Raw genomic sequence first — 26420 nt, forward strand, 5'->3', positions numbered from 1 at the left:
AAAGCAGAACAGTGTGAACACGTCTTACAGTGGCGATCACACCAGAGGCTTTGAAAAGGCAAAGAATAGCGTTCCTGGAGTGTTCTCTGGAAAGCAGACTGCTGAGCATTTTTTTTCTGTGCTACAAGCATAACCCATTTTTAACACTGTGTGTGTTGTGCATTCATGTCTCTTTTGTCACATCTGCTATCCACGGCTTCTTCAACTCCTGAAGAATTTTAAACAACACTGATAGAAATCTTCACTGCACCCCACTCTGGTCACTGTGATTTGCACATTACATGGCTTTAAGCCTGCCTATAGTTACGTATAGTTTGGCTCAGCCACATATGCTCAGAATGCAGTTTGGGGTAATGCAATACTCTTTTGATTGATGAGTTGAACTACAGGACTGGAGTAGTGTTTGTTCCCCACATTGCGCTTGCAATTAAGTTTTTTGTTTGGCTAAATATAACTTGATAAATACCTTATCCAATCTTTCATCTGCTCTTTTCAGTCTGTTGCATTGTCCATTCTGTCCCCAGCATACAATGAAGTCAAATTACTTGAAACTGACTAGGTGTAACAGTAAAATACAAAAAAGAGTTTATTGAGCCAATAAGTGCCGTATATATAAGGTGGAGATTATTCTATACAATATCTTTCTGTATAGGAATTTCTTGACCTGTACTTTATCATGTAAAGTGTGTACATCTATCTTTCTTTGTTTCCCTCTTTTCCTCTCGCCCTCGCTCACTGTTAAACTGTAAGATAGATCATTAGCTTTAAATGGACTTCAATCCGCTCATTACATGTCCCATTTACCTTCACTGCATAACGCTCTACTTTTCATAACGAGGCAGAAAAAGAGGGGGAGACAGAAAGAAGGAATGCACATGTGGGAAGATCTAGACAGAATGAGAACGGGAAAGACAAAAGTGTGTACTTGAATAAGAGAGTTAGTCAATAAGAGAGTTAGGAAGTGTTGAGATGAGGCCAAAGATAAAAAAAGACAGGCATGTAGAAAGACGGAACGTTCCAACCAGAAAGGCATTATGAATCTGTGAATTCGGAAAAGAGAAGAGAACCTGTACTTTCTTTTTGTTTTGGTACAATCTCTACTAATAGTGTGAAATATGTACTGATATTGAATACACCTCAATTGAAAACTGAAAAGATCATCATGATAATGACTCTGCTTCAGTCCGTTGTTTCTTTCCCTACCATTTAACAGCTAATGACTGACGACAGAGAGGGGGAAGTATTTCAAGCATGTAATCACCTTTTTATCAGTGTTATTTTTCTATGGTTTTCGTTAACCCTGCAGCAGGTGATGCAGCGGAGACATCAGTGCAATGCGTGTGCGAAGGTGGCACTTTATGTGTGTTCTTCATGTATTCATATGGTTTCACTGACAAGGCTGTATGCGGGGTGATACCTGGTTTCAGTTTATACATTTGTGTTTTAATGTCTGGTTTAATCCATAAATTCTTTGTGTGAGTGTTTGTGCACTTTAATGGGTGAGTTGTTGTGCTTAACACGTAATAACATTGGTTTGTATTTTGTTTTATTATATGTGTGTTAATGCGTTTGTTTACAGATGTATGTGTGTTTATGTGGATGTATTTTGTGTGCATGCATTATATTTATCCATAAATTCCTACTGTTAAGTGCTGGCTGTCTTGTTTGTGATGACGTTGAAGATGACAGGGTCAATTCAGGGAAAACTGATGCATTAAGTGCTTATTAACAGCAATAATTTGTTTTATGTCACTACCCAAAGGTGTTAATGACAAAAACTGTTGAAAAATAATAAAACAGCCCCAATGGTTTGGTGTGTTGAATTTATAATAGGCACTGGAGTGCTTCCTTTTATCTTTCTTCAGCTAAGGCCTTCACCACAGGTTTCATCGCCTTGCTTATCTGCACTGACCCATCCATTGACCCAGTGTTCTCACTCCTCCTTTTCTCTGTATTTTCTCTATACTCTTTCCCTCCCCACCTAACCTTACACCTCCCTCCATCACTTCTCACTTTCCTTCAACTAATCTCCTTCTAGTTCACCCACTCCTCAAAATGCCTTCCCCCCTCCTCTCCTTTGATCCCTCAGCATAGTCCTATTTCCTCTACTACCCACTTTGCTTTGCTTTCAACCATTCTTTTGTCTCTCTCTGCGCATCCATCTCATACCTCTATTTCAAGTTATTTCAATTTCTCTCTGTTTCTGAATGTATTTTATGTCTAACACATTTTTCTTTTCTTTTTCTTTTCTTCAAAGGTGATTGCTTGGGATTATACAGTAAGAAGAGGAAGGGGAAAAGAGAATGAAGACATTTGACAAAGGTTCCAGGCAGGATTCAAACCCAAGATTTGGCAATCACATTTCTAGGTTCACAGAGCCACTGGGGCACTCCTTAGTAATTTCCATACACTTGTTGGGATCTTCATTGCCAGCTACAATCAAAACATGGGTAGTGAGATTTAAGGTAATGTGAATGCATGCAGTCTAAAAGAATGGCACAAATGGAAGGGAGTAGCCTTGATTCAGGCAATGCTAGCTAAGAAAAGCAAGCACTAAGCAGGCAATTTACTCAATCCAATAAAGTGAAAAGAACATTAGCTTCAACAGGGACTCTATTAAGGTGTCTGTTGATGTTTTTAGAGAAAAATAAGCCATTGATGGTGCAGCTGTCAAGCATGATGTGAACTGATTAAATTACTGAATAAAGAAATGGAATGCTTAAGAAAATATAAAGTAACCTGCAGTGTCTTACAATTTCTCTCCCATATTGATAATGGATGGGACGTCATGTGGTGTTATTAGCCTGCCTAAACATTTTCTCACCACATTCACTGCTTCTTTTAAAAGCCAGTCAATGAAAAACACACAAATAATGCAACATTTTTTTTGTCAACAGCTGGTCCTATAGTTGGTTCAACATTTTAAACTTCATATTTTTCGCTCGTCTCAAAAGAAAGCAACTGTGTCTATTTTCACACCTCGAATACATTCATACTTTCGCTGTATGCCATTATCTTGCCGCTGATACAACTCAACCACCCCGCAGGAGCCGGTTCGATTTAATCTATTCTTCTATACAATAACTTCCATCCCCTCCTTCTGAACTTTTTTCCCTTTGTCACCCTCCTCTGCCCTCTGTCTTCTATTTATTCAATGATTTGATTGTCCTCTTTGTCACCCCTACCCTTAGCCCTGCTTCATCTCCCCTATCCAGTTAATTATATCTCTTCCTGCCTTCTCCACTTTTTCCCTTGTACAGAACAGAGACATTAGTAGCAAAGGAACTTCACATACGTCTGAAAGACCCCCCAAAAACACTTCAGGAGAGGGGACAAAGAGAAGACATTTAGCTGGTATGGCCCATCTTAACTGATGCAGTGACATGGGAATCAACAGTCTGTGCTGTTGTTAGACATTGTGAGACAATGTTAGATCAGACTGAGCTGAGTATGCAGACCTAGCGTAAGTGTTATTGAGGAGCCGCCTCCGGTTGTAAGTACTCAGTTTTATAAAATAAATAAATATATAAATCAATTAATCAGTTATCATTTTGAAAAGACTCTGCACTCATTTGCTCACATTAGTGTGAAATGACTTGGTCAGATGCAAACTGTGTCCTTCATATGATTCAAATAGCCACTAAGAAGGTAAAAAACTTGACGTGCATATTGTGGAAACTGAGCACTACATGTGTTCATGTGCATGTATCAGTGGAAGGCTCCACTTGCTAACAGCCTGACCCTTGTACACAATAGCCAGGAGGGATTTTGTTCTCTCTGTCAGGCCTGTCAGACTGCCAATCACCAGCACACCTCTTTCTGCAGTGAGCCGATTATAAGCCAGGAGCACACTGTTACCACAGTAGTAAGCTTACGCTGCAGCTTAGATTTTTACATAACAATGCGTTTTTTTGTCTAATTTGTGTGGTGTTTTTATCTTAGTAATTATGCACAAGAACATACACTTCATAAATATTCTACCACGCCTAAAATATTAACAACAAGGGTAACTCGTAAAGTGAACCAGTGCGCAAGACTGCTTGTCTGACACACATGCATAGTCAGAAAATGATTGAGAGTACTTACTTTAGGTCCTGGAAGGGTTCTGCCCGTACATGTGATGTCTCTACGGAATGGCTGAACACCACGCCTTCATTCCCTGTAGAGAGGGTGAGCAAGGATGAAAGGAAGGAAAAGAAAACACATACATCTTTTGTGTGAAGGGCTACACAATATTGCATCATACCTCTGTTCTTGGAGCTGAGGCAGACACTTAAAATGCATGACACGGTGTTCAGAGCCTCCGTGATACAAATTATCATACAATTACTTTCAAATAAGAGAATACTTCCAGTAGCAATATATACATTTAATGGTAACCTGTGGCATACTTTGGAGACAGGGCTGTATGTCCTGTCTCACACTGGAAGTCAGTGTTGACTTCATTATTTAAATGTTTAATCAAAGTAATTTAAACTACCTTAGTTATCCTTTATTGCTGAGTCCTTACATTCAGTATTTGTTTCTGGTATGTTAATAAAAAATGTGAACCAGATGGCACTACACTGCCCCAAAACACATTTTACTGAAGCAAAGTAGTTGCATTCAGTATGGACATAATTGTCCCCTATAAATGGTTGGCTCTGATATAATGCAGTGTTTAACCCCCCGTGTACAGCAAGCACCTCTGCATTAGCCTGCAGCCCTGAACAGATGCTTTGGGAAAGTGCTGGTCATGGCTCCTGCTGAGACTCTAGAAAGCATGCTGGATATTCAGCACTGCTACAAATCTAACACTACGCAAAGCAACTTTGCCCATTGGCAGGCCCACAGATAACAAAAGGATACTTAAATTGTTCTTTGAAACTGAAGCAGCATAGGCCAAGTTTATTTCAAGGAGATTCAAGGAGGACCTGTGGGGAGGATAAGGACCACTGTCTCCAAAAATCTCCCATCTGTTGTACCTCCAAACGACTTTAACTTGGAGAGGGGTGCCGTTGCATTTGTGAAGCTTTTCTGAGGTTTATTCCAAGGCTCACTGAACACAGCACACATATGTACGTCTGTGCAACTGCCAACAAAATTTAAAAAAGAAGAAAGGCTTCTCCGTTCTGTCAATAATGGAAAATTAGGGATGTCCCAATCAAGATTTTAGTCCCCGATCCGATCCGAGTCATTTATTATTGAGAATCTGCCGATACCAAGTCCCAATCCCAAACTTATATATTTTTTTAGATAATAGCGCACAATGCACACGTTTAGTACAGAAAAGTTATTTAACTCCAATGTATATGCTTGACAATTAAATAGCTTTACATTACATAAAGAAACACCACATTGAAACTGTTCCCTAATGATTTTTAAATGCATTTTTATACACAATAAAGTATAAAATAAAGAACGATCTGTAATCTTTTTGGTCTTGTTGCTGTCTGGAGGGAGTTTCTCTCTCCAGTGTTTGTTGCTTTAGTGCAGCTTTTACCCACGTTACCTGAATGAAATGTTTTTTGCGTGAGTGTTTATTTCCATCGTCCATTAGTTAATCACTCTTATTGACTTTTTGTTCGCGGGTTCACGTTTGTTACACTTGCAGAGGCTATGTCGGATATCTACCGCTTTCTCCTTCCTCACACACACAGAGCAGAATGGAGAAAAAAAGACAGCAAGAGTTGACGATGGCACCGTGCATGAAAGCTTCATGAGTAGAAACAGCTGTATGACAAAAACAAAAGATCGGATTGGATCAATAAAGCTCAACATAGCTGATACTGATCGTTGAGATCGGACTGGGACATCCCCAGTGAAAATAGCAATGTGTGTTATTTCTGATTGCTATTCTATACAATGATGTCCATGACTTTGTCAACCATAGGCCATGTTTCTTCCAGTTTCTGACTCTGTGTTACTTTCGGTTACACTTCTATATTTACTATGGTCTCTGAGCACTCTGCTATGTAAATTAAATGTTTATAAGCTTGTCATAGCTTGTTGGGTGGCACCTGTCCTGGTACACAATACCCATGAAGTGTTTTCAAAGCAGAGCCAGTACATTGGAACCAATACAATTCACACTGGGTATATATGTACACGCATGGAAATCAAGCCCACTAGTATCACATACCTCACTAGCTGCCTTGGCACTGGCTTGCATTGTCTGATTGTCATAAACAGCAGGCTTAAATGTAACCTTCCACATTAGCTGTGCAGTCTTTGCTGTACTCTTCTCGCTACTGCAGAGGGCAGCAACATGTGGAAACATTGTTCGTTTAAAATTTAAAAAAGAGTATCTATTTACAAATCTAAATAATAAACAGTAGCAAGAGCTGAACAGATGTGTTCATATTTGCATTCTTTCCATTGTTCAGCATCTTTTCTCACCTCCTTTAATGGACACATCAATTACCCTAGGTGTGTGTCTGTGTGTGTATTTGTGTAGTCCACCATTAAAGTTGAATTTGTGTGTTTGTGTAAATGCATATTTTGTTATATAAAATACTACTGATATATTTTAACATACAAGCAAACAGCGATGTAAACACACTCACATGCACTTCCACTTGATTTTCTCACTTTCATTTAATAAGAGGGAAAAAAGTAAAAAGAAAACAAGAGAGAGTAAATGAGAAAAAAAAACAGACATTGTAGTCCACCATAGGACAATATTCCCATCTCATTTCTTAGCTTTTTTTCTTTTTCATTTCACTAAGAGTGCTTTGTTTTTTTTCCACTGCAATTATGCTCACCTGGCTTTGCTCAGACCTCTCAATGATCTGTCTCTTATTCTCTTTCTTTTGATACTGCCCTTTTAATTACAATTCAGGCAGCAACAAGTTATGACAATGTCCTTATTATAATTATGCCAGATATCTGGATACAAAATTAATTTCAGTTTAGGGGAGCATTGTGTGTCAGACAATTAACCTGTCTCACTCGGCCCTAGGAGCTAGAGCTTCTAACCAATTAATCTGTACTGCACAAAAATCTGGGGATATGAAAATTGCCTGAATTAAAGATACCTAATATTAAAGGAGGCCTGTGGAGTTTTCTTTTTTACAGACAGAATTTATGTTTCTTACATTCAGTGTTACTCACCAAAACATACTGTGTATATTTGCAACCTCTAACAAATGTGTTGAATGTATTCATAAAACACTGGCAATTTTTTATATTTTATTAAATATTTTGAATCCGGACATCCATTCATGTTTCCTTTTTGGCAGTCTACATCTTCCCTACCATTGCTGGTGCATTGCTGCTTTTTGTGGTGTGTAGAATAGCATGAATCACTGCCAGGACTGTGCGTTATGTCAACCCCATGCACACGTATAAGCATGTGCGTCCTTGTGTGCGTGCACAAGATCAACAAAACTGGGACCCACTCAGAACAGCTCCACAGCGCTAATTGAGGTTACAAAACCTCCACAGGGAACCTTAACAGAAACATTACGGTAAAAATATATATATATATTGCTTAATTTTGCATAAATGTATATAGTACAATATTAGTAGTAGTATATAGTACCTACCTGTGACTCTAAGTTTCTCGGTGCCGATGCTGATCTCCTCTTCATCTGCAGAGAACAGAACTCTCTCTCCATCTGTACTCCTCACCTCAAACCTCTGACACTGGGCCTCTACCATTTCTGAACCTGAGAAGGTGTGAAAGAGAAAGAGAGAAAGGGGCACTGGGTTAAAATTGATTGCAGAACTTTCACAGCACATTAAACATAGATAGATGTTTTTATCCAAAGTTTCTTACAGAACCATTAGTGCATGAAGGTTTAGCTTCAGTGACCACTAAATGATAGAACTTTGAATCCCAGCATCTCTAAGTTTTGTTTTGCCGTGACACCAGTGCAATATGAGTACAGATATCAGGACAACTAAGATGATCCACATTGTTGTGATATATAAAAAAATGATATTCGTCTGTGGAACAATGTCCCACTTAGTCTCAATAATCCACAGAAAAAACTGTGTCTGAACTACTTTGTACTGAAGAAACAGTCAATATGAAAACTGAGTCCTATTCACTTCAACTGGGGTGGCAGCATATATAACAGGGAAGATCTGAAGAACTCAAACTCAAACCATAATCTGCATAGCTAGATACAAGGCGTGTAACAGTATGTGTATTCGCCCGAGACGGTTTTGGTATGTGACATCCTCAGTTTAGTGCGCCCTATAAAATAATGTCAAAATGATCAGCTTGATCTCATTCCCAGGACGTCAAATACCAATGTTTTGTCAAGGCTCTTTGGCATCTCATACAGATACACAAGCTACCCTTTACAGAAATTCTAGAGAGCAAGTTTTACCCAAGTTTTGGTAATGCACCAGTTGTTGTCTATCAGCTATATGTTAGTCAGCCCGGTTTGTAGCAGTGTTGCTGCTCCGCTATATAGTGGAGTTTAAATTAACACTGACATGGTCAGATAGTAGATTTGTTGCTGGTGCCTTTTCAAGCAAAGGTTGGCAGTGAGGTTTGAAAAGTTGATCAATCCACTGACAAAGTTGACAAATTACCAACAGTGGTCACGATGGCAGTTTGCCTTTACTTCATTTTGTTCAACCGTGTTTCCCTTCATTTTGTGATTTGGGCTGTGATGTGCTGCGGGAGAGAGCAGACTGCTGAGCCTAAAGAAAGTCTCTCTCTCCCTCTCTCCCTATCCCCTTCCTTCACTGTCTGGGCTCCCAGGCTATTACAAGTGTCAATTAGAAACCCAGAGTGCCTTGTCAGTAATAATCAAACTTTATTAGCAGCCATCAATCTGGGATTAAGTTCTCTTTTCTCATCTCTCTCTCTTGCTGTCTTTATCCTGTCTATCTCTCCCTCCTTAAGCCTCTCACTCCTCCACCAACTGTGTGAAAAAGCAATTGAGATTTGTGTTGTGAAAGGCTCACCCTAAAGCAAGGTATCTGTGTGTGTGTGTGTGTGTGTGTGTGTGTGTGTGTGTGTGTTTTTGTTTTTTGTTACAAATGTATGCAAAGACTTAGGAGATTGAGGGGTTGGGGTTGACAGAGATGGGAGAAGTATGGTGAGAGGGGAATGAAAGAAAAACAAGGCTTGTGTTTGAGAAGGAAAGATAAAGAGAATGTTAGGCTAGTTTAATTTGGAGATGTGCTGTGCTATTTCCTGTCACAGACCGAGCTAGTTCTCTTTGGTTGTTCAGCTCTTGTTCTTTAATAGAGCTCGTAGTGCAGATTTCCAGCATGGGTGTAGGTCAGCATATTTCCAAAGATTTGTGTTTTATTCACAGAATAGCAAACCTTCTTGTCTTCTCAGTAGGGGTGTACAAAAGATTCTAAAACAGTGGGAGTTGGGCAGCCTCACATAATAGTGAGAACTTGGAAAAATGTAAGAAAAGCTCTAGTATAATAGGCACATTTCTGTGGAAGAACAGTAGCATCAAACAAAAAGGTTATATAAGACAACATGAGCCTTTATAATTTATTGCCTATTTTCAGATAAGAAGTCAGCAGCTGTAATACAAAGGTATGAACGATTATTTTTAAATTATCTGGTCTTTAGCTACAATATTATGACTCAACCTTTTCTTTGCACTGGGGCTTTAATGTGTGATTACATAAGAACTGGGCCTATGGCTTTCACGCTCAATTGAAATGAACCTGGGAAGAAAAAAAAAGGTTTATAGAGGGAACACAAAGCAAATATGGTGCTCTGTATGTGTGCAGCAGCAACATGAGACAAAGTTATTCTTTTCAAATGATTGCTTAGAGAAAGGGACTGACAGAGAGTGGAGTGATGGCTGGAGGAAACATCTCCATTGAGCAGTTTTACTTTATGCAAATGAACAGTGATGTGGTGTTGCAAAGGACAATTGAACGGTAGATGTGTTCCCTTTGTGTGTTTTTTATGCTGTGAAACTTGTTTTGAGTTTTGCTCTAATTGATGTGTCAGTCAATAATCTTCTAAACAGTGAAATGGAAAAAAGGTTTATTATAGCTACAGTCACTTCTGAAATGTTTGTTCTGAATGGCTGTTAACAGTGACAACAGGGAAAAGAGTAAAACATAAAAAGCAATATCAAGGTTCTCCACAGCAAAATTTAGACACTTTGAAATTACACAACTACATTGTGTTAAATGTCTCCCGTCATTGTACACATTTAGTTGTCAACAACGTGAGGGGTGGTTTGTCCAATAATAACTATCAGATCTTTTTGGTTTTTCTTGTTAGCGATCAGCAGGTAGCTAATTTTAATTCTGTGTAAATGAAGTGCTTTGGGTCAATTAATTTGCTCCTGCAAACGTCTCTCCCACTGATAACACTAAAAGTAATTCTGCTGTCACCAATGACAACAGGACTCCTCGTTAGGCAGACATGTTAATTGATGCACTGACTTAAATAATCACTTCCTGACAGGATCTCCTCTGTTGTCACAAGTGCCTCGCTCAGCAGGATCCTTCAGTAATAATAAAGCTTTTAGAATATCTCACTGATGAAGAGAGGTGCTAGAGAAAGAAACTGTGAAAAAAAGGAAACAGTACAGTGCATGTGACTGAGGTCCTGTGTCAGATCTGAACTTTTTAACAAGCATGTGACATGAGTTTCAGTCTGCTGAGTCAATAGGGTGTCCTGTAGTCATCACAGGCATTTTAATGTTTTCACCATGGTGCTAAAGCACTGTGCGGTTTATTACCACTTTGAAACAAAAGCACTGCATTTAATTTGCAAGAATAAATGCATGCTCAAATAACTTTTGCCTATTTATACCAGCCTGCTGCAGGTTGTCGTGGTTCACACAAACGTCTGCTGGCAAATATAGTTCCATACACATCCCTGCTCAACATATGAGGCCATGGTCAGGTCTGCAATATTTACACTGATGTATGCAAAAAGTGGAAACTTATTTTCTTTATTTGGTCATCTTCTGATGAGTGATATTCTATCTGCTTTGATATTAAATGAGTATAGAAACAAAGTCATGTCTTTACAATATCAGACTTTATCACAGTATGAAAACTACTGTCAAATATGTGTTCTTCTTCAGGTCCTCATTTTACTTGCCTATGAATTTTCATGTGATGGTTGTGATTTTGAAGTCTCCATCCTTACTTCATATTCATAAAGAACTGGAGGGCGCTCGAAGGCCCAAAGCATCCAACATCACTGATCAATTGTCATTTTCTGCTTTGTCCATTCTGGCTACTGTAGAAATACATATATAATATATTCGATTTCAGCCAGTTGATCCTCTTAAATGTTACACATTGGACCTTTAAATGAATGATAATGATGCTTTGTATCTGCTGAATGTGTAAAAAGCTAATTGTTTGGGCGGCTGGTGGAAAAAGAACGAAGAGGTCTACACACTTGAACAGCCAGCAACTGGCTATTACAGCCTTGTTCTGTTTGACCTGTGAAAGCTCCACTGAAACAACAGAGGTTTTTATTACATGTTCAAGGGCACATCAACATCAGTTTGGTGGCTGAGGCTGGAGAAAGTGCTTCTAATTCACATCTCCAACTCAGTGTTACCCACCCTAAACCAGCCTGCCCCTGATGGTCACTTTTATGCATTTATAAGTTTCTTTTCCTCACAACTCTCCGTTAACTTTGCCTCTGAGCTCCTTTTGTTCTTGGAAATCAAGTTCTGAATGGGGGTAAAAACAAAATAAATAATTTATTAAACTTTTCACATACTTCATTGGGATTCTAAGTTCTCCAATTTGTATTCTGTAATTAATGGACATTAAAATGGCCCCTGTGTAACTTTTTTACTACTGCACATTAAAGCATTGAGGCCATAATAAAGTTATATGGGTTTGCTATCCTGGATTTTAAATTTGAGGCTTCAAATTAGGGCTTCTAGCAATGATGGAATATGACGCAAGAAGACGCTGTAAAAGGATTGGGGGGTAGGTACAAAGAAGAGTGTGGCTAAGCCATGTAAACACTGCATGCATGGTTAATTTTTCCCAAACAGGTCAAGATGAATTTTTAATTAAAGTCAGCTTTAGTGCACTTTGTGATTATGCCTCCCCACCACCCTCACCTTTCTTTTCCTCAGTAGCACATTCCTGGAGATTAAAGATCACAAGAGTGTGTGAAACAGTATGTGACATTGATGTAATTATTTGTTCTCTGCATATGTGTCTGGCCTTGAATAGTTTTTGCATACATGCAAATTTTCATATGTGAATGCTAATATATTCTCCAGCCCAGAAACACTTCTAAAATTAGGCACTTTTTGTCCTTTGGCTATGTAGAGAAAGACGATCATATTTTGTCTCATTTAAATGAATATAGTTTTCCTTAGGTCAGAATTCTGGCAATATGCTAAATGCAACTTTAAGGCTTTTAAGTAAAAGATAAGCTTATATAGCTCAGACTTTTAGTGTCCTAAATGGTTAAATGTGGATTTTATGACTGTTTTTAAGGCAGCCTTTAAAGCTTGGCTTGGTCTGGCCATGAGCAAAATAATTTTTCACCTTTTATGAATTGAAGTAGAGACTGGGATCTCCAGGCATGGTCCATTCAACAGCTACATAGTCTAGACTAAAAGGTTAGGGCTGCTTCAGCAAGAGCATCACCAACATCTACTTTCTGGAGCCATAATAGCATAGCCTGAAAGGATTTGCCCGAAAATAGAAGGTGCAAGGAGATCTTTATAACTTTACCTTTACCTTTTCGAAAAATGTCTGTGATATACTCCATACTTTATCCTTTATTGTGAGAAAAGTGATACTGCATTGTAGTGGCTGAATTGGGCACTGCTCTACTTTGTGGGCTATTCACAGGCATAAATGTCATATATATGGTGATTTTAACAGTCTATGCATATGAGTCTATGTTTTCAAATTCAGATGAATCACATTTAAAGCCTACAGGGTGTGTGCACCCTTTATAACTGTCTTTTAGGTTTTAAGAAACAAACAATTTTATGGTTCAAATTTAGTTATAATCACAAATATTGTTCTTTCTTGGCGTGCTGTGTTTCTAGTGAGAAATTAGCATTGTGTTACTTGTCTTGTACAAAGTCAAAAATAGAGACAGACAAGTATTTTTACATTATTTGTATATGTACACGTGTGTCTGACAGTTGGTTGGCAACACATGTTGTGTTACAGGCATAAGTAAATCATCAGCAAGATTAACAGACGATGTGTTACAGCATCCAGATAACTGCAAGCAGGAGTGCAAGTGTGGTGGTGTGGCCACACGTTCACTCTACCACACAAACAAGCAAAAGTACAGCTGGAAAAATAATAGCTCTAGGAACTTATCACTTTCTCTCTCTCTCTCTCACACACACACACACACACACACACACACACACACACACACACACATTCACACTCATGCACAAACCAAAAATGTTTCCTGACAAAATCCCCAAATTAACTCTCTTTCTGAGTGATGTGAAGGAAGGTTTCTTATTCATGTATGCAAAACATTGAATATGTATGTGCATATCTATGTGTTCAATAATGATCATGCCAACAAAGAGCAATGAACCAGAGCAAGCAGAGCTGTATGCTATATAACAGGAATGGACAGAAAACAAGACACCATGTTGAATCCTTCTTGCATATAATTTCACAGACGAGTAAATATAAATGGTGATTGCAGTATACAACAACATGGACAGTATGAATGGTAGAGACATTTGTGTGTCCTTTTGTTTTATATATTTATAGTTAAAACATACTAACGATGCAAAATAAAATTTTACGTCAGGTGAATAATTTTGTCTTTGACTGGATTTCACTCACTAAACTTCCTGATTAGTTATTCAAACATGGCATGGCTTATCAGTGGATTAAGATGAGCATTCTGTTGGGTGAGTCAGGCTGATATGCTTGTCAGTTCCCCTCCTGTCTAGAATGTCAAATTTAATGAATATTCAAAAGCCCATTGGGCTCTTTTGTGTGTTCTGCGAGTGAAAATGTTCCTGAGGGGGGATTTGTGCAAACTACATTATGCAACGGATGGCACATGTGTAGAAATATTTAATTAAATATTGAATATAATGTTTAGCCGTTTTCTTTTTAAAAATAATAACGCATTTCCAGTGAGGAAACAATTGAGTGATTTTATGTCCAAGTTTGACTCCTCTTGGTTCTGAGCAAGGAAACAAAGGCAAGGGGTCAACTGAAGTTAGAACTGAATGGCGATCACAACCAATGAACAAGGATTCACTTTATCAATGTCAAGAAGGACAACGTCCACAAGCAAACAGTTAACGTGTATATGTGTTTACACTATGCTTAATTATTTTTTTATGTTTACTCTTGTAAAACATTTCCCATTTTGATAGATGCATAAGTGAACCTTTGTGCTTTATTGTTTTGGTGTTTTACTTGTTATGGGCCCCTGAATGTAAATAAGCTCTAAAAATAAACAGAAGTGTATACTGTAATCTCTTGCAACCTCAAATGTTCCAGAAACAGTCAGCAACTTTTATATACTCCACAATGGCCATGTTTAGTACCAGAGCTTTTAGTTTGCCCAAAGGTGAAACTTTTCATGCTCATCATTGGTGCTAACCACCAATGCTTTTCAGTCACATCACATTTTATTCAAATCAAAGTGTTGATAAAAGATACCTAAAACACCAGAATTAAAATCAGCCAACACTGAACAACATAAACATGATAACTACATGTGTGTATGAAGGTGCAATAGCAAACACAGGACTTTCACTGAGGAGACCGCGGCTCCCATCTGAAACCAAAAGTAAAGGAAGGAAAGTCTTTTCTTTTTTTATTGTCATATTCACAGTATATATACACCATTTTATATACATGAAATGAAACTTGGCCTCTGCATTTAACCCATCCTATATAGGAGCAGTGGGCAGACTAAGAGCCCGGGGAACAGTTAGGGGTTAGGTGCTCTGCTCAAGGGCACCTCGGCAGAGCACAGGAGGTGAAAGCTGGCAACCCTCCAGCTAGTAGCCCACACGGTGGGTCTGTAGGGCTTGAACCGGTTCCCAAGCCAAGTCCCTACCCACTGAGCTACTGCCGCCCACTTTAAACATTGGCTGGTCAGGGACGTAATGCACCTTATGAACTTTTCTAAACCTAACCAAGTAGTTTTTGGTTCCTAAGCCTAAAAAAGTCATATTTGCCACAGTGAACTATAGCCAAGGTTGAACCAGCATGCGTTTTACACACTATGACGCGATACGGTGTTGCACAGACAACAAAAAAAGAGAGCCACCAACTTTTGAGTGGTAAGTGCTACATGGAACTGTAGCGAGAGAATAAAAGACGGAGAGAAGGGGGCAAAAGAGAAAGCAACTGTATTATTTTGGCCCTTAACAGCCTGCAAGATTGGCCTTTTTTGATATCTTGATATCTTTATTTCATAAATGACAGTGACACAGACAGTAGCCTACAGGTTGATAAAGAGGGGTATGACATGCAATAAAGTTGTATGCCTCTTAACCGCTACCAGGACATCCCACCAAGAAGCAGTGCAAAGACACAGAGAAACACAAAAATACAACATTCCTCCATAGTTAAAAACAAACAAAACATACAAAATATTGTAGATACACAACAGCCCTGCATGGCTACAACTACTTGTTGCAAAGCAATCTTTTATAAATGCTGGTATTTGCTTATCTCTGGGACTCATTTTATACACCAGAGATCACTTGATGAGCCATACTGCAGTTCCCTCAAAGTGTCTTTGCTGGAATTTTTTGCCATCTAAGTCCTATCTGATTGAATGTTACTGATATTCAGCTGAGAAGTGTCACATTATCTCTCCAGAAAATGCCTGCTTTTTATTCCTAAGCTAAGAAGCAATTTTAGCTTTTTTATTCAATAAATATGTTTAAATTCTTTCAAAAGACATGTTTTCATACTGTCTGTTTGTTAAAAGATCAAGGTTGTGATCATATATACACTGACTTATCCTATTGTTAGTAAATCCTACCTTAATGAAGTTAATAATCTTCATTTTTGCTACCAGATGCACTGTTGTATTGGAATACATGATACCCATTGCGTTTGTAAATGGGAAGAAATATAATGCTTCAAAAATTTCCATAAACTTTATTCGGGCTATTTGTGTCTGTCTATATCTTTAGTGCAAAGAAACCACAGACCAGCCCAGTCTCACGGCAAAATGTGTAATAGAACTGCTGATCCACTAGAGCAGTGGTTCTAAAACTATAGTACTTCTAGTGGTAGGTGGAGAGATCTCTGAAATATTTATTATTTATTCATTTCAATATCATTCATGCATGTAAAGCATGCATACATCTCTGATTAGTTATAAGAAAAAATGTGACAGCAGGACAGTGAGCAGAGGTAAAACTCAGGGATCATCACATCTAGTACCCAGTTTCCAACAAATTAGCTCTGGTTCTTGTTTCGTTCAGGATTTCTCAACAGTGAACAAAAAACTACAACATTTCTCAAGACATTTTCAGTGTGCCTGAATGCTTGGGTTAGGTTTAGGTTCTCTCTATCTTGGATATTAGAAGATTTGAATTAAGTTTAAAGCAAGCAAGTCAAATTGTGTTAATTTGGTCATCTCATATCAGCTGCTGTGTGTCTCCTGGGTCGGAGGTTTCATTGATTTTGGCTGAGGCACGCCGCATGATTATGCTTCTAGGGCGCAGACTGAATCTCCTATCACCAAAATGGGGATATTTTCAGCAAGACAAGAGCCTGCTGTACACATATGGTGCCATTTGTGTGTGTAGAGTCAAAAATGTGGCCACAGTAGCTGTTGGAAGAAGTGGCTGCATCTGATGTATTTTTCGTGTATGTGCTAGCCAAGCTGCAGGACCAAATACAGGGATGTAATGCACCTTATGAACTTTTCCTAAACCTAACCAAGATGTTTTTGGTGACTAAACTTACAAAAGTGATATTTGGTACCTAAACCTAACCAAACTGCCACGTTGGATCAGCGTTTGTTTTTACACACTATGGCGTGATATCCTGCTGCACCGACAACAAAAGGAATAGGGAGAAAGGCCTACAGTCCTTCTCGGAACCTCAGGCAATCAACTTTCCTTCCTCATGCATAAGAAACACTACAAACACACAGTTAAGGGTCAAGTTCAGAGCCAACTTGGTGCACCATGAATTGGCTGGAGTTTAAAGAAAGCCACCAACTTTTGAGCGATAAGGGCTTCATGACACTGTACCGAGAGAATAAAAGAGGAAGAGAAGGGGGCAAAAGAGACAGCAACTATTATTTTGGCCCTTTGAAAGTAAACAGCATGCAACATGGCCATGATGCAACCGCAGGAAACAAGGCGATCACCACATCGCTGTGTTTCTACCAGTCAAAGACAGAGACAGGCCCTCTGCTGCGCCACAGCACACCTTTAATCTCTTCAAGGTGTCTCTTAAAAAAACAGACACAAATAAATGAGGAAAAAGATGTGAAAGGGAGGAGAGGGAAATACTGTAGAGAAATGAAGAAATTGCATTACGAAGCACTTTTTAATCCAACTTTTGAATTTGCCACAGGTGGAAGGGTGAGATTCATGCACTTAGGGACACAAATTATTTATTTAGAGTTGATTACAGTCATTAATATAGTAAGGGAGGAGAAAAAGAGACAGAGGGAGAGATAAATGAGTGCCGTTTGTCATCTGCATTAATCAACCTGATCTCTGGAGTCAGGGCTGTGGGATGGAGGGAAGATGAAATGGTGGAAGGTGCAGATGAAAAGACAGGCAAAGGTTGTGCCACACAGCTCTACATATTCCTATGGAATTTAAAGCACAAAACACCAAACGACTACTGTCAGCGTTAACACAATTAGTGATATTGCTAGCTTAGAGCCTACTTTAAATTAAAACAGGAAATCTTATTCAGTAAACTAAATTTCATTTCATTTAATTATCTTCCTCTCCCCTTGATACTCAGCTGAGGATTTTCCTTTAAAGGGAATCTTAATAAAATAGTTAATGTGATTTAAATCAGTCCAGTATTGTGCATCCCATGCATAATTTTTCAGTCAGTCTGTCATGATTCTTTTTTTCTTCCTTGTCTTGGTTATGTATTGTTCCTTTGTCTTTGATAATAATAATATGCAGCATAGATAGCAGACTACTGCTGTTGTTATAGATTTATGGAGTATTCTGTGTATATGTTTGCTTATTTAAACATTGTATCCTGATGACAGAAAAGTCCTAAACGACCAATCCTTATCTTAGTTTTGAGACAATTTTGTGAAAATCAGAGCTTATTATTAAAAGTCTTACTTAACCAGACTGAAGCTATGCAAATAGAGCTATGGTGTTCAGGGCTACAGAGAAACACATATGAAATATATAGCATGAAGAATAAAATATTAAACTGAAAGCCAAAACATGAGGGAAGCTAAGGAGAATCTTTGGCAGCACATTAGAGACCACAAGTGCACATACAGTGGACTCTATAGGTATAGAAGGTCTCCATGCTGCTGAACTCCCATGTTACTTGTAACTAAGGTTTTTTCAGTGCTCACCTTGAAATTGTTTCATCTTGGGTTCAAGTCCATGAATAATACACTCATGCAGCCTAAAGCAAAAAATTCATTTTTCTAGAGCATTTAAAAGCCAACTGACCAATGTGAATAATGTGCACATACTGTACTTTAGCCTGGTTAAGGTCTGAGCTCTGTATTTTAAAAGGGAAATAACCGTAGCTTGTAACTATGATAAATTTGATATGAGCTGCAGTTCTGTACTTCACAGTACACAAATATGAAGAAAAACTAGCAAACATGAAGGAAACCTTGCGTTACATTAGCAGATTGTAACACTAACCAGCAAAACATCAGGTAAAAATAAGCCCAAAAACAATCCTGACAGGATTAGGCTTATTGTTCAACAGACTATAAGAATAAGCTTGATTTACAAAAGTATGCCTCACTACATTGGTAAACTTACTTCATGAAACTAAACACTAAATTCAACTTTTAGTGCACCGTCAGAAAAAAAAAAAAATAGTAAAAAACATGATGAAATGTGTTTACCTGAAAGGAGCTGTGCCATTTGTCATTTTTGTCTTTTATTATTTGCAACAAGATGTATAGGTAACATTTACATTGACAAATGACGGAAAACAGTTGCTGGGCTGGCAAATTTCAAAGTTTGCAGGTCAAATGATGCACATTATTGTGTGTCATTCATAGGGCAGCATGGCTCTCCATGGGATCAGAACCAAAGGGAAGAATATTCCTTGCTCACTTTCCCTGTCAGTCTTCGTGCCTTTTAAACCTCTAGGCAAACCCCAGTCCCAGACCCAATCATCTTACACTATATCACATCAACTAGGAAATGACATCAAAAAATGACAACCGTTTCCCATTCACATGCACAGTATACAGTTGTTCCCCTCGTTTGAAAAGTTGAAGAACTCGTGGCCTAGGGTATATCTGATCTTTATGGCGTTCTAGTGACTTACATGCCTCTGTGAACATAATTACATTAATATCCTGAAGTCATGGCAAATGCAAGCTGCAAGAGATAATAATCTTGCATTTAAATATGAGTTAGTGAGCCTTAACTGAGACATTTTATTAATTGAACTTTTATATTTGCAATAAAAGCCTAGTGCCAACTTACAGTACCCGCTTTTAGGCAGCGTGGTGCTCACATTAAATGGTTTTTGAAAAGCATGGATGTCGTCTGACATAACTTACATAACTGTTCCTTGCACTTTATTACCATGCAACTTGCAGTTACAAAGATTGATTTAACATATTCCACTATTTGCAGTTACTGAAAGTCCACCTGGATAACAGTGTCAGCCTAGTGCTTAAAATGTAAACGTGAGATGGCAATAGTGCCTTAGGGGATGTAGTGGTGTTCAAATTGAATGCAGGCAAGGGAGCTTGGGCATTCTATCCTTTTATTAAAAATGCACACATTTATAAATGCTGTTTTTCCAAACATGCCTAAAGGAATACTGAGTCATTGCTCTGACCTTGTGGCAGATTTCACAACCATGGTGCACTCTGCATTATTCATGTTTTTAACACAGACAATGCAGAAAAGGAAAATTATTAATTATTATAAAACATTATTAGTGTGTCCCACAGAAAACTTTGTTAGCTTGCACTACTGTTGGTTGTTAACCTCTGTTTTGTTATCAAACTTGACTTTAACACTTTATTATTTACAAATACTAACCAATATAATTTTTGATTGGCCTCTGGGGTAAGTAATTTTCCATTGGGTGGTTGCAAGTTTAAGAATTACATGGACAGTGATGGCATTTAAAACTTTTCTCAGTTCCTGACAAGGTGATTTTGTGTAGATAGTCTGACAGTACATTGTTGCTTTATGGCAAACATTTTTGTTAACCTTGCAATAAAGATTCCACACTCATAAAGTCCGCCTTATTGCCTGAAGGCAACAGTGTTTTTTCTTGACTTAAGTCACCAAGCAGCATTTTTGTCTTTCTATTAAACACAGAAAAAACAGATGGTTGTTGTTCACGGTTGTATAACTCCTTCCAGTGCGTATACAGTAAAATAACTGTGTAGCTTCTTCAATACTTTATCTACAGATAACACATTTTCCAGTGCTCATAATGTGATTCAGCTATAGATGGTGGACAAAATAAGGACATCTTACAATATAATTCAATCCAATCCCACAATCAGTCAAAAAATGACTATAAAATCTGCAGAAAAAACAATCATTACAAGTTTTTTGTATGCCTCTTTAGTGCAAATTCAGTATATTCAATTGCACAATATTGTCATATTTGTCAGTATTTTGTCCATGACTTTCTCCTGTGTTATTAAGTTTGTGAAGGCGTGATTACTACACTACGCTCCTTTATTATTAAAAAGGAAAAAGACAAAGAAAATAGTCTCTACCTTAAAAAACACTGGCACCCTTTCCAAACATCCTTTATTGAATATGCCTTCAATGCCAGTGGCAAGGAGAGCACCCTCAAGCTTGAAACACTATATATCTGTCATTTTATTATTATGTCCAACCACCTGCAAACAGTATGAAGCCTATAGTTCACCGGTGCAGAAGGATGACTTCATATGGTCCATTAAATCCATTCCTTTCGGCAAACATACCCACACATATGAACAAGTGATGAAAACAATATTTGCCATATTGCAGGCAAAACAGTATCCAGACAATTAGCCTTTGTGCGATTAAAATGCAATCATAAGGATAAATGACAACAATGGCAGTAAATCCATGCCTTTATTGAGTCCTTGATGGCCCCTTAAGTGTATTCCAGTTTGTTAATGCTCAGCTCTATGTATTTTTAATTGCCTCATTAAAACCATTGATTTGATCATAGTGAGGCACTATAAAATGAGGAAGACGTGCTGTCTGAACTTTGCTGATTGGATGAGGGAGAGAGATAAAATTAGACTACTTAGTATCTCTGTGTTTCTCAGCCAGCCAAATCAAGACAGAAAGATCTCACTCTAGCTGGCAATGTGATCACTGCGAAATATGATTGTGATGTACATCGTTTGTTTCTCAGAGGGGGATTTGCAAAAATGTAGATTCATAATTAGACTGTGTGTAATGGAACAATTCAATTTTATGCAAGGCTTTGCAAGTGCTCACTCTGCACACACTAATCAGAAATCAATTTTATACGACATTCAACAGTTTCACTGCTAGACCAACGCCATGTTTCTAAAAATTAGTGAAAATAAAATATGATTAAATTCTATATATTTTTACATTTCTACAGCTATAAATCCAGAAATCTATCCAGAAAGAGTCTAAACAACAATGCATGATAGAATTTCACTTTCTCTTGGAAAAAATTACCACAAATCATTAAGCATCTATTTGTCTTGATGGCCTTTGTCATTCAGTTGCCTAATTTTGCTGCCTTGACAATCCACTTTTTGAGATACATCAGCTACATGCCAGAGAATCGAGGTGAGTGATTCCACCTAGATAAAAGGGAACATAATTAGCGTAAGAGGGTAAAGATAATGAAGTGATAAATGTAAGCCCAAGTTAAGGAGAAGGTAACAAGGTCAGTGGGGAATTCATTGGTTTAATAAGAGATGAGGTCCATGCATGATTAAAAAAGGGGGAGTGAAAGGTAAAATGACACAATAGAATAGAGGAAGAAAGGATGAGAAAGGGAGCAAAGAGTAAAGGGAATGAAAAGGGCAAGGGAAAGACAGAGGGAAAGTGTGTGAGTGTGTAGGAAGAAAACGGGAGAGAGGGAAAAGTTGAGTGCTGAAAGTCACTTTTCAAGTTGGAGGAGTTGTTTTTATGGCCGGCACTACATGAATGAATGACCCTCTCACTGTCATAAGCACAGTCTCAGACACACACTCTTACTTCCCAAAATCAAACTTTTCAAACACACGCATATGCAGATACACCCACAAACACTTCTCCTACTCTTCCCAAAATTAATTCGGCTTCTGCTGTTAAAACTGCCCTCATAAAATAACACACACACACACACACACACACACACACACACACACACACAAGGGTAATGAGCGCTACCAATACCTCTTCTGCTTGGGGAGAAAGGAACATTCATTATCAGCACCATGCCCTTAGAAAAATGAAAAGTCAATAAGAAAGCCACAACATAAACACATGCTCACACAGGCTGTAATGACTGCAAGCTTTGCCAAGAGACAGACACACAGGTAAAGAAACAGGGAATGGGGAATAAACAGTGAACAATAACTATACTAGCCAGTTTAAGCACATGTCAATATTATGCTCTGTGGTATTTCAAGTGCACAGCTTTACTTCTGTATTGTAACAACCTAACATAAAACTATCTTTCCCTGTTATTACCATGTTTTTGCTTTCTTTACTATAATTAAAAAATAGGCATTTAAGTCTTTACTTTTTAAGTGGATTTCTAATGCACAGATACATCATGTATTTAATAGTCCACTATAAAATATATCAATAAAATATCAACTGGAAACATGAGAAAGCCTTTTGAGTATAACTATAGGAAAACTGAACCTGTTCTTACTCCCAGCTCTTCAAGTACGACTACTTGGTCTGTGGCCCTACACTTCAAACTGACACTGTAACTTGAGAATGTTTTGGACAGCTATAAGTAGAAATGTGACTTGTGATTATAAGGTTCATATTATTTTATATTAGTATAAAGTTTGATCAGATAATGCAATAATGATGATGATGTTATGATACGAACATATTATTACAGGTTTCATCCATAAAGCTAACATCAACAACAAACTAGCAGAAACATGGTTATTACTGGGTGGAATAATTTCTCGTCAAACTCTTTAATGATCAACATGGTGATCCAGCACAATTGGGTGCATAGCATCCTATTCCAGCAGTGTGCTTTCCTTGCTCTCAGGTTCGTCACGTCAGTGGCAAAACAGTCCTGCTGTACTCGCTGGAGGAAGGATATCTCTGCCTGTTTAAAGTCACTGGCCGAGGGGCTTCCCTCACCCACCCCACAAATAAGAAGCATGAAGTTTGGCAAAGGTGGTAAACTGACTAGCTTCTGGGGTGTCAGGAATTGGCGCTATAGCAGTGGCTTCACCGGCCAATGCTCAGGAGTCCCTTGCAGGAACAAAGGGCCCTGGTACCAGTGACTCTACCAGCTCAGCAAGAGTTTTCCCATGTGATGTCATTGGCAGGACTGCTAGTGGTGTCCACATAGTGCCATGCATCAAGGTCTGTAAGGTCTTGTATCTCCACTACCTTTGTGCTGACGAACACCTTAAGTACGACCTGCTGGAGGCCTGACAACAAACAAACAACAGCCATAATTTGTGGTGTTTAGTAGGACAGAAGGGCAGTTTCTGTCTGATCCTGGTCCTTCTCTAGTCTTTCAGGAACCCTGTCCTTAGAGACATCATGGAGCACCACTAAGTGTTGGCGGTTGCAGGTCTTGCAGCGCATTTTGGTGGTCATGGTGCTTAAAGTTGGTGTTGCCTGTGCACCTGGGAACCCTTCCTCTGTACCAAAAAACATGGTGGTCACTTCGCGCTCCAACTGAGAAGAACGGTAGCAGTCTTGGTAGTGAGCCAGGTTTGTCTGTCTATGGGGACGTGAATGTGATGCATCCTGATGGGCGTAGGGCGACCTATCCATTACCTGTTCCTGTGTTCCTGTTGCCGAGGCCAGCCTCTCCGGAGCAGTGTAGCGCTTGGTCTCTTCGCGGGGCTGGAATGGATGTGGGCCGCTCCATTCTTACCTCCTGCATACTTTATGGCACAGGGTGAGTGGATGGCTGGGAATGTTATGGCATCTGCTACCTCTCATAGCGTGACCTGGGATGTTGGTCTGCACTGTCCATACCCATCCTCTTCATTTCTGATGGCAAAATGTCCTGCCGATGGTGTCTCATTTCTTCTTTGGTGGTCTTCCAATGGACTTGTATCACCCACTGTGGTGGTGAAGTGTGGCATAAAGGAGGTGAGAATATACGATCTACCGTACGTGATATCAGTTGTGTAGCAGCTTAATGGGTGTGGTGGTTCGCAATGGGCTCGTCCTCTTCTGGATGATTCAACATTTTATCAAGTATGAATCCAGCTCGGAGGACTATGAAAAATTAGCATTGGATGCTCTCACCTGTATGAACAGTTGGCTAATGCAGCCACTACATAACACTCGTTATTGAAAACTATAACTGATTACAGGATTCAAACACTCTGCAGGATGTCCGTTAAGGGACAGAGAGATGGAGTTGGAGTTCAGAAGTTTCTTCAATACAAAGAGTACAGTACATCCACACACACACACACGCACACACTAGTACTTTCCAAAGTGAAACAATGGGGTTCTGAAATGAAAATTATAAACATATTATGATATGTTATGTTACGAGTATATTTTTACATTACAGGTTTCATTCATAAAGCTAACATCAACAACGAACTAGCAGAAACATGTTTTTTTTTTTTTTAATGTTAACAAATAGCAAATACTGTATTTAAACAATATACGGTATGCAGCTGCAGCCAGAACTGATAACTGCAAATGAAAGAACAAGAAATGTTGCCATTTTAACATCTTTCCTTTCCTGATGGTAATCCCACTGCATGCTTTTCCTCCACCGGATGCCGTATCGACACCACTGCACTGTTTGTAATGCTGAGGCATCATCACCTAGTCGGGTGAAAGGGTATGGCTTCAAAACTCCAAGTTCACTCATCATCTTTATGGGTGGCTATTCAGAAGACAAAGATGACAGGTTCTCACTCACATTAACGAGCTGACAGCGACGAAGAGGATGGAGAGGAAGAGAAGGGATGGAGGGATGAAAGAGAGAGAGAGAGAGAGAGAGAGAGAGAGAGAGAGCAATAAAATTGAGATGGGAAGCCCAAGGCCAACACGTGTACTCAGACCCTCTCTGTCGAAAGATGGGCCCTCAGGGGGACACATGGTAAATGTAGAGGAGTGTGTGTGTGTGTGAGTGTGTGTGTGTGTGTGTGTGACAGTGGGTTTTCTGTCTTATGATATTCAATTGACTATGGTCAGGTGTGAGAATTCCCTGAACAAGTCATTTTTATCACCCCAATGGAGAGGGAAAAAGATCAAAAACAACACTTTTTCTGGAAAATTTGATATTCCTTTTGCATAGGTGCCACAGACCAGGTTGGAAAACATGGTAATGCTCAGAGTAGTTTACCGACATCATCCTGCAGGATTTAGATCCATCAAAGCTGTAAAGATTCAACATTTATCAGTTACCTCTTGATCCTGACATGCAAAGGAAATGTCAAGTACCTAGCAAAAAGTCTTTTCAAAGAGCAAGGACCAATGTACTGTCCAAGCTGATATTTTGATGACCTATGTCTAATAATTTATATTAATCAATAAATCAAATTGACCTTATAAAAAATCTTTAAGATAGTTTCTTTGCAGCTCCTTGATATTGTCCCCAGTTGCAGTGATTTTACCACAGCATTTCTGTGCAGCTCCTATTAGCCGTCTTTTTCACATCCAATATGTAATAAGGTGTCAGTACACCTGTGTCTCTGTATTTTATGTTAATGTACTAGTCCGAACATTTGTGGGCATTTCACCTTTCCATACCACTGACTGTGTTGATCATGCACCTCTTGTACAAGCTAAAGCAAGCTGTTCCTCTGCAAGTTTCAGTGATGAATACTAATAAGGGGTTTACTGAGGTGGAACTTTTCTGCTTCCGATGTTCAAGTGTCTGGTGAGGAAAAGTAACCGTCTTACTTTCAGGATTTCTGAGTATACCCATGAGGATACTGAAGAAGGAGAGAGGAGGTGGAAAGAGCGTGTTTTTGTTTGTGTGTGTGTTAAATGTGCTGCTGCGTCAGCAGAGAGGCAACAGGAGGCACTGGCAGGAGGAGACCAAGGGATTTCTGGAGCCCAATAGAAGAAGCTCCTCGAGGGGATTCATTCCGTCCCATTCCATCCAATCAGCCAGCTGCTGAGGTCTTTAGTGTGTGTGTGTGTGTGTGCATTTGTGTGCGTGTGAGTTTGTATGTCACA

General features: G+C 38.9%; 1 protein-coding gene and 1 long non-coding RNA gene across 2 annotated transcripts in view; one reads left to right on the forward strand and one right to left on the reverse strand.

Moving 5' to 3' along the window:
• LOC127355122 (zeta-sarcoglycan) overlaps positions 1-26420 on the reverse strand; it is a 337940-nt gene that overhangs the window by 41401 nt on the left and 270119 nt on the right. The window contains exons 5-6 of the mRNA XM_051385619.1: positions 7527-7649; positions 4087-4159 (exon numbers count right to left, since the gene is read on the reverse strand). Coding sequence (XP_051241579.1) covers positions 4087-4159; positions 7527-7649 — 196 coding nt within the window. The remainder of the gene's footprint in view (positions 1-4086; positions 4160-7526; positions 7650-26420) is intronic.
• Positions 1-26420, forward strand: part of LOC127355131 (uncharacterized) — a 468532-nt gene that overhangs the window by 10568 nt on the left and 431544 nt on the right. The window lies entirely within an intron of this gene.

The sequence above is a fragment of the Dicentrarchus labrax genome, unplaced genomic scaffold (assembly GCF_905237075.1).
Source record: "Dicentrarchus labrax unplaced genomic scaffold, dlabrax2021, whole genome shotgun sequence".
In the NCBI taxonomy this organism is placed as follows: Eukaryota; Metazoa; Chordata; class Actinopteri; family Moronidae; genus Dicentrarchus; species Dicentrarchus labrax.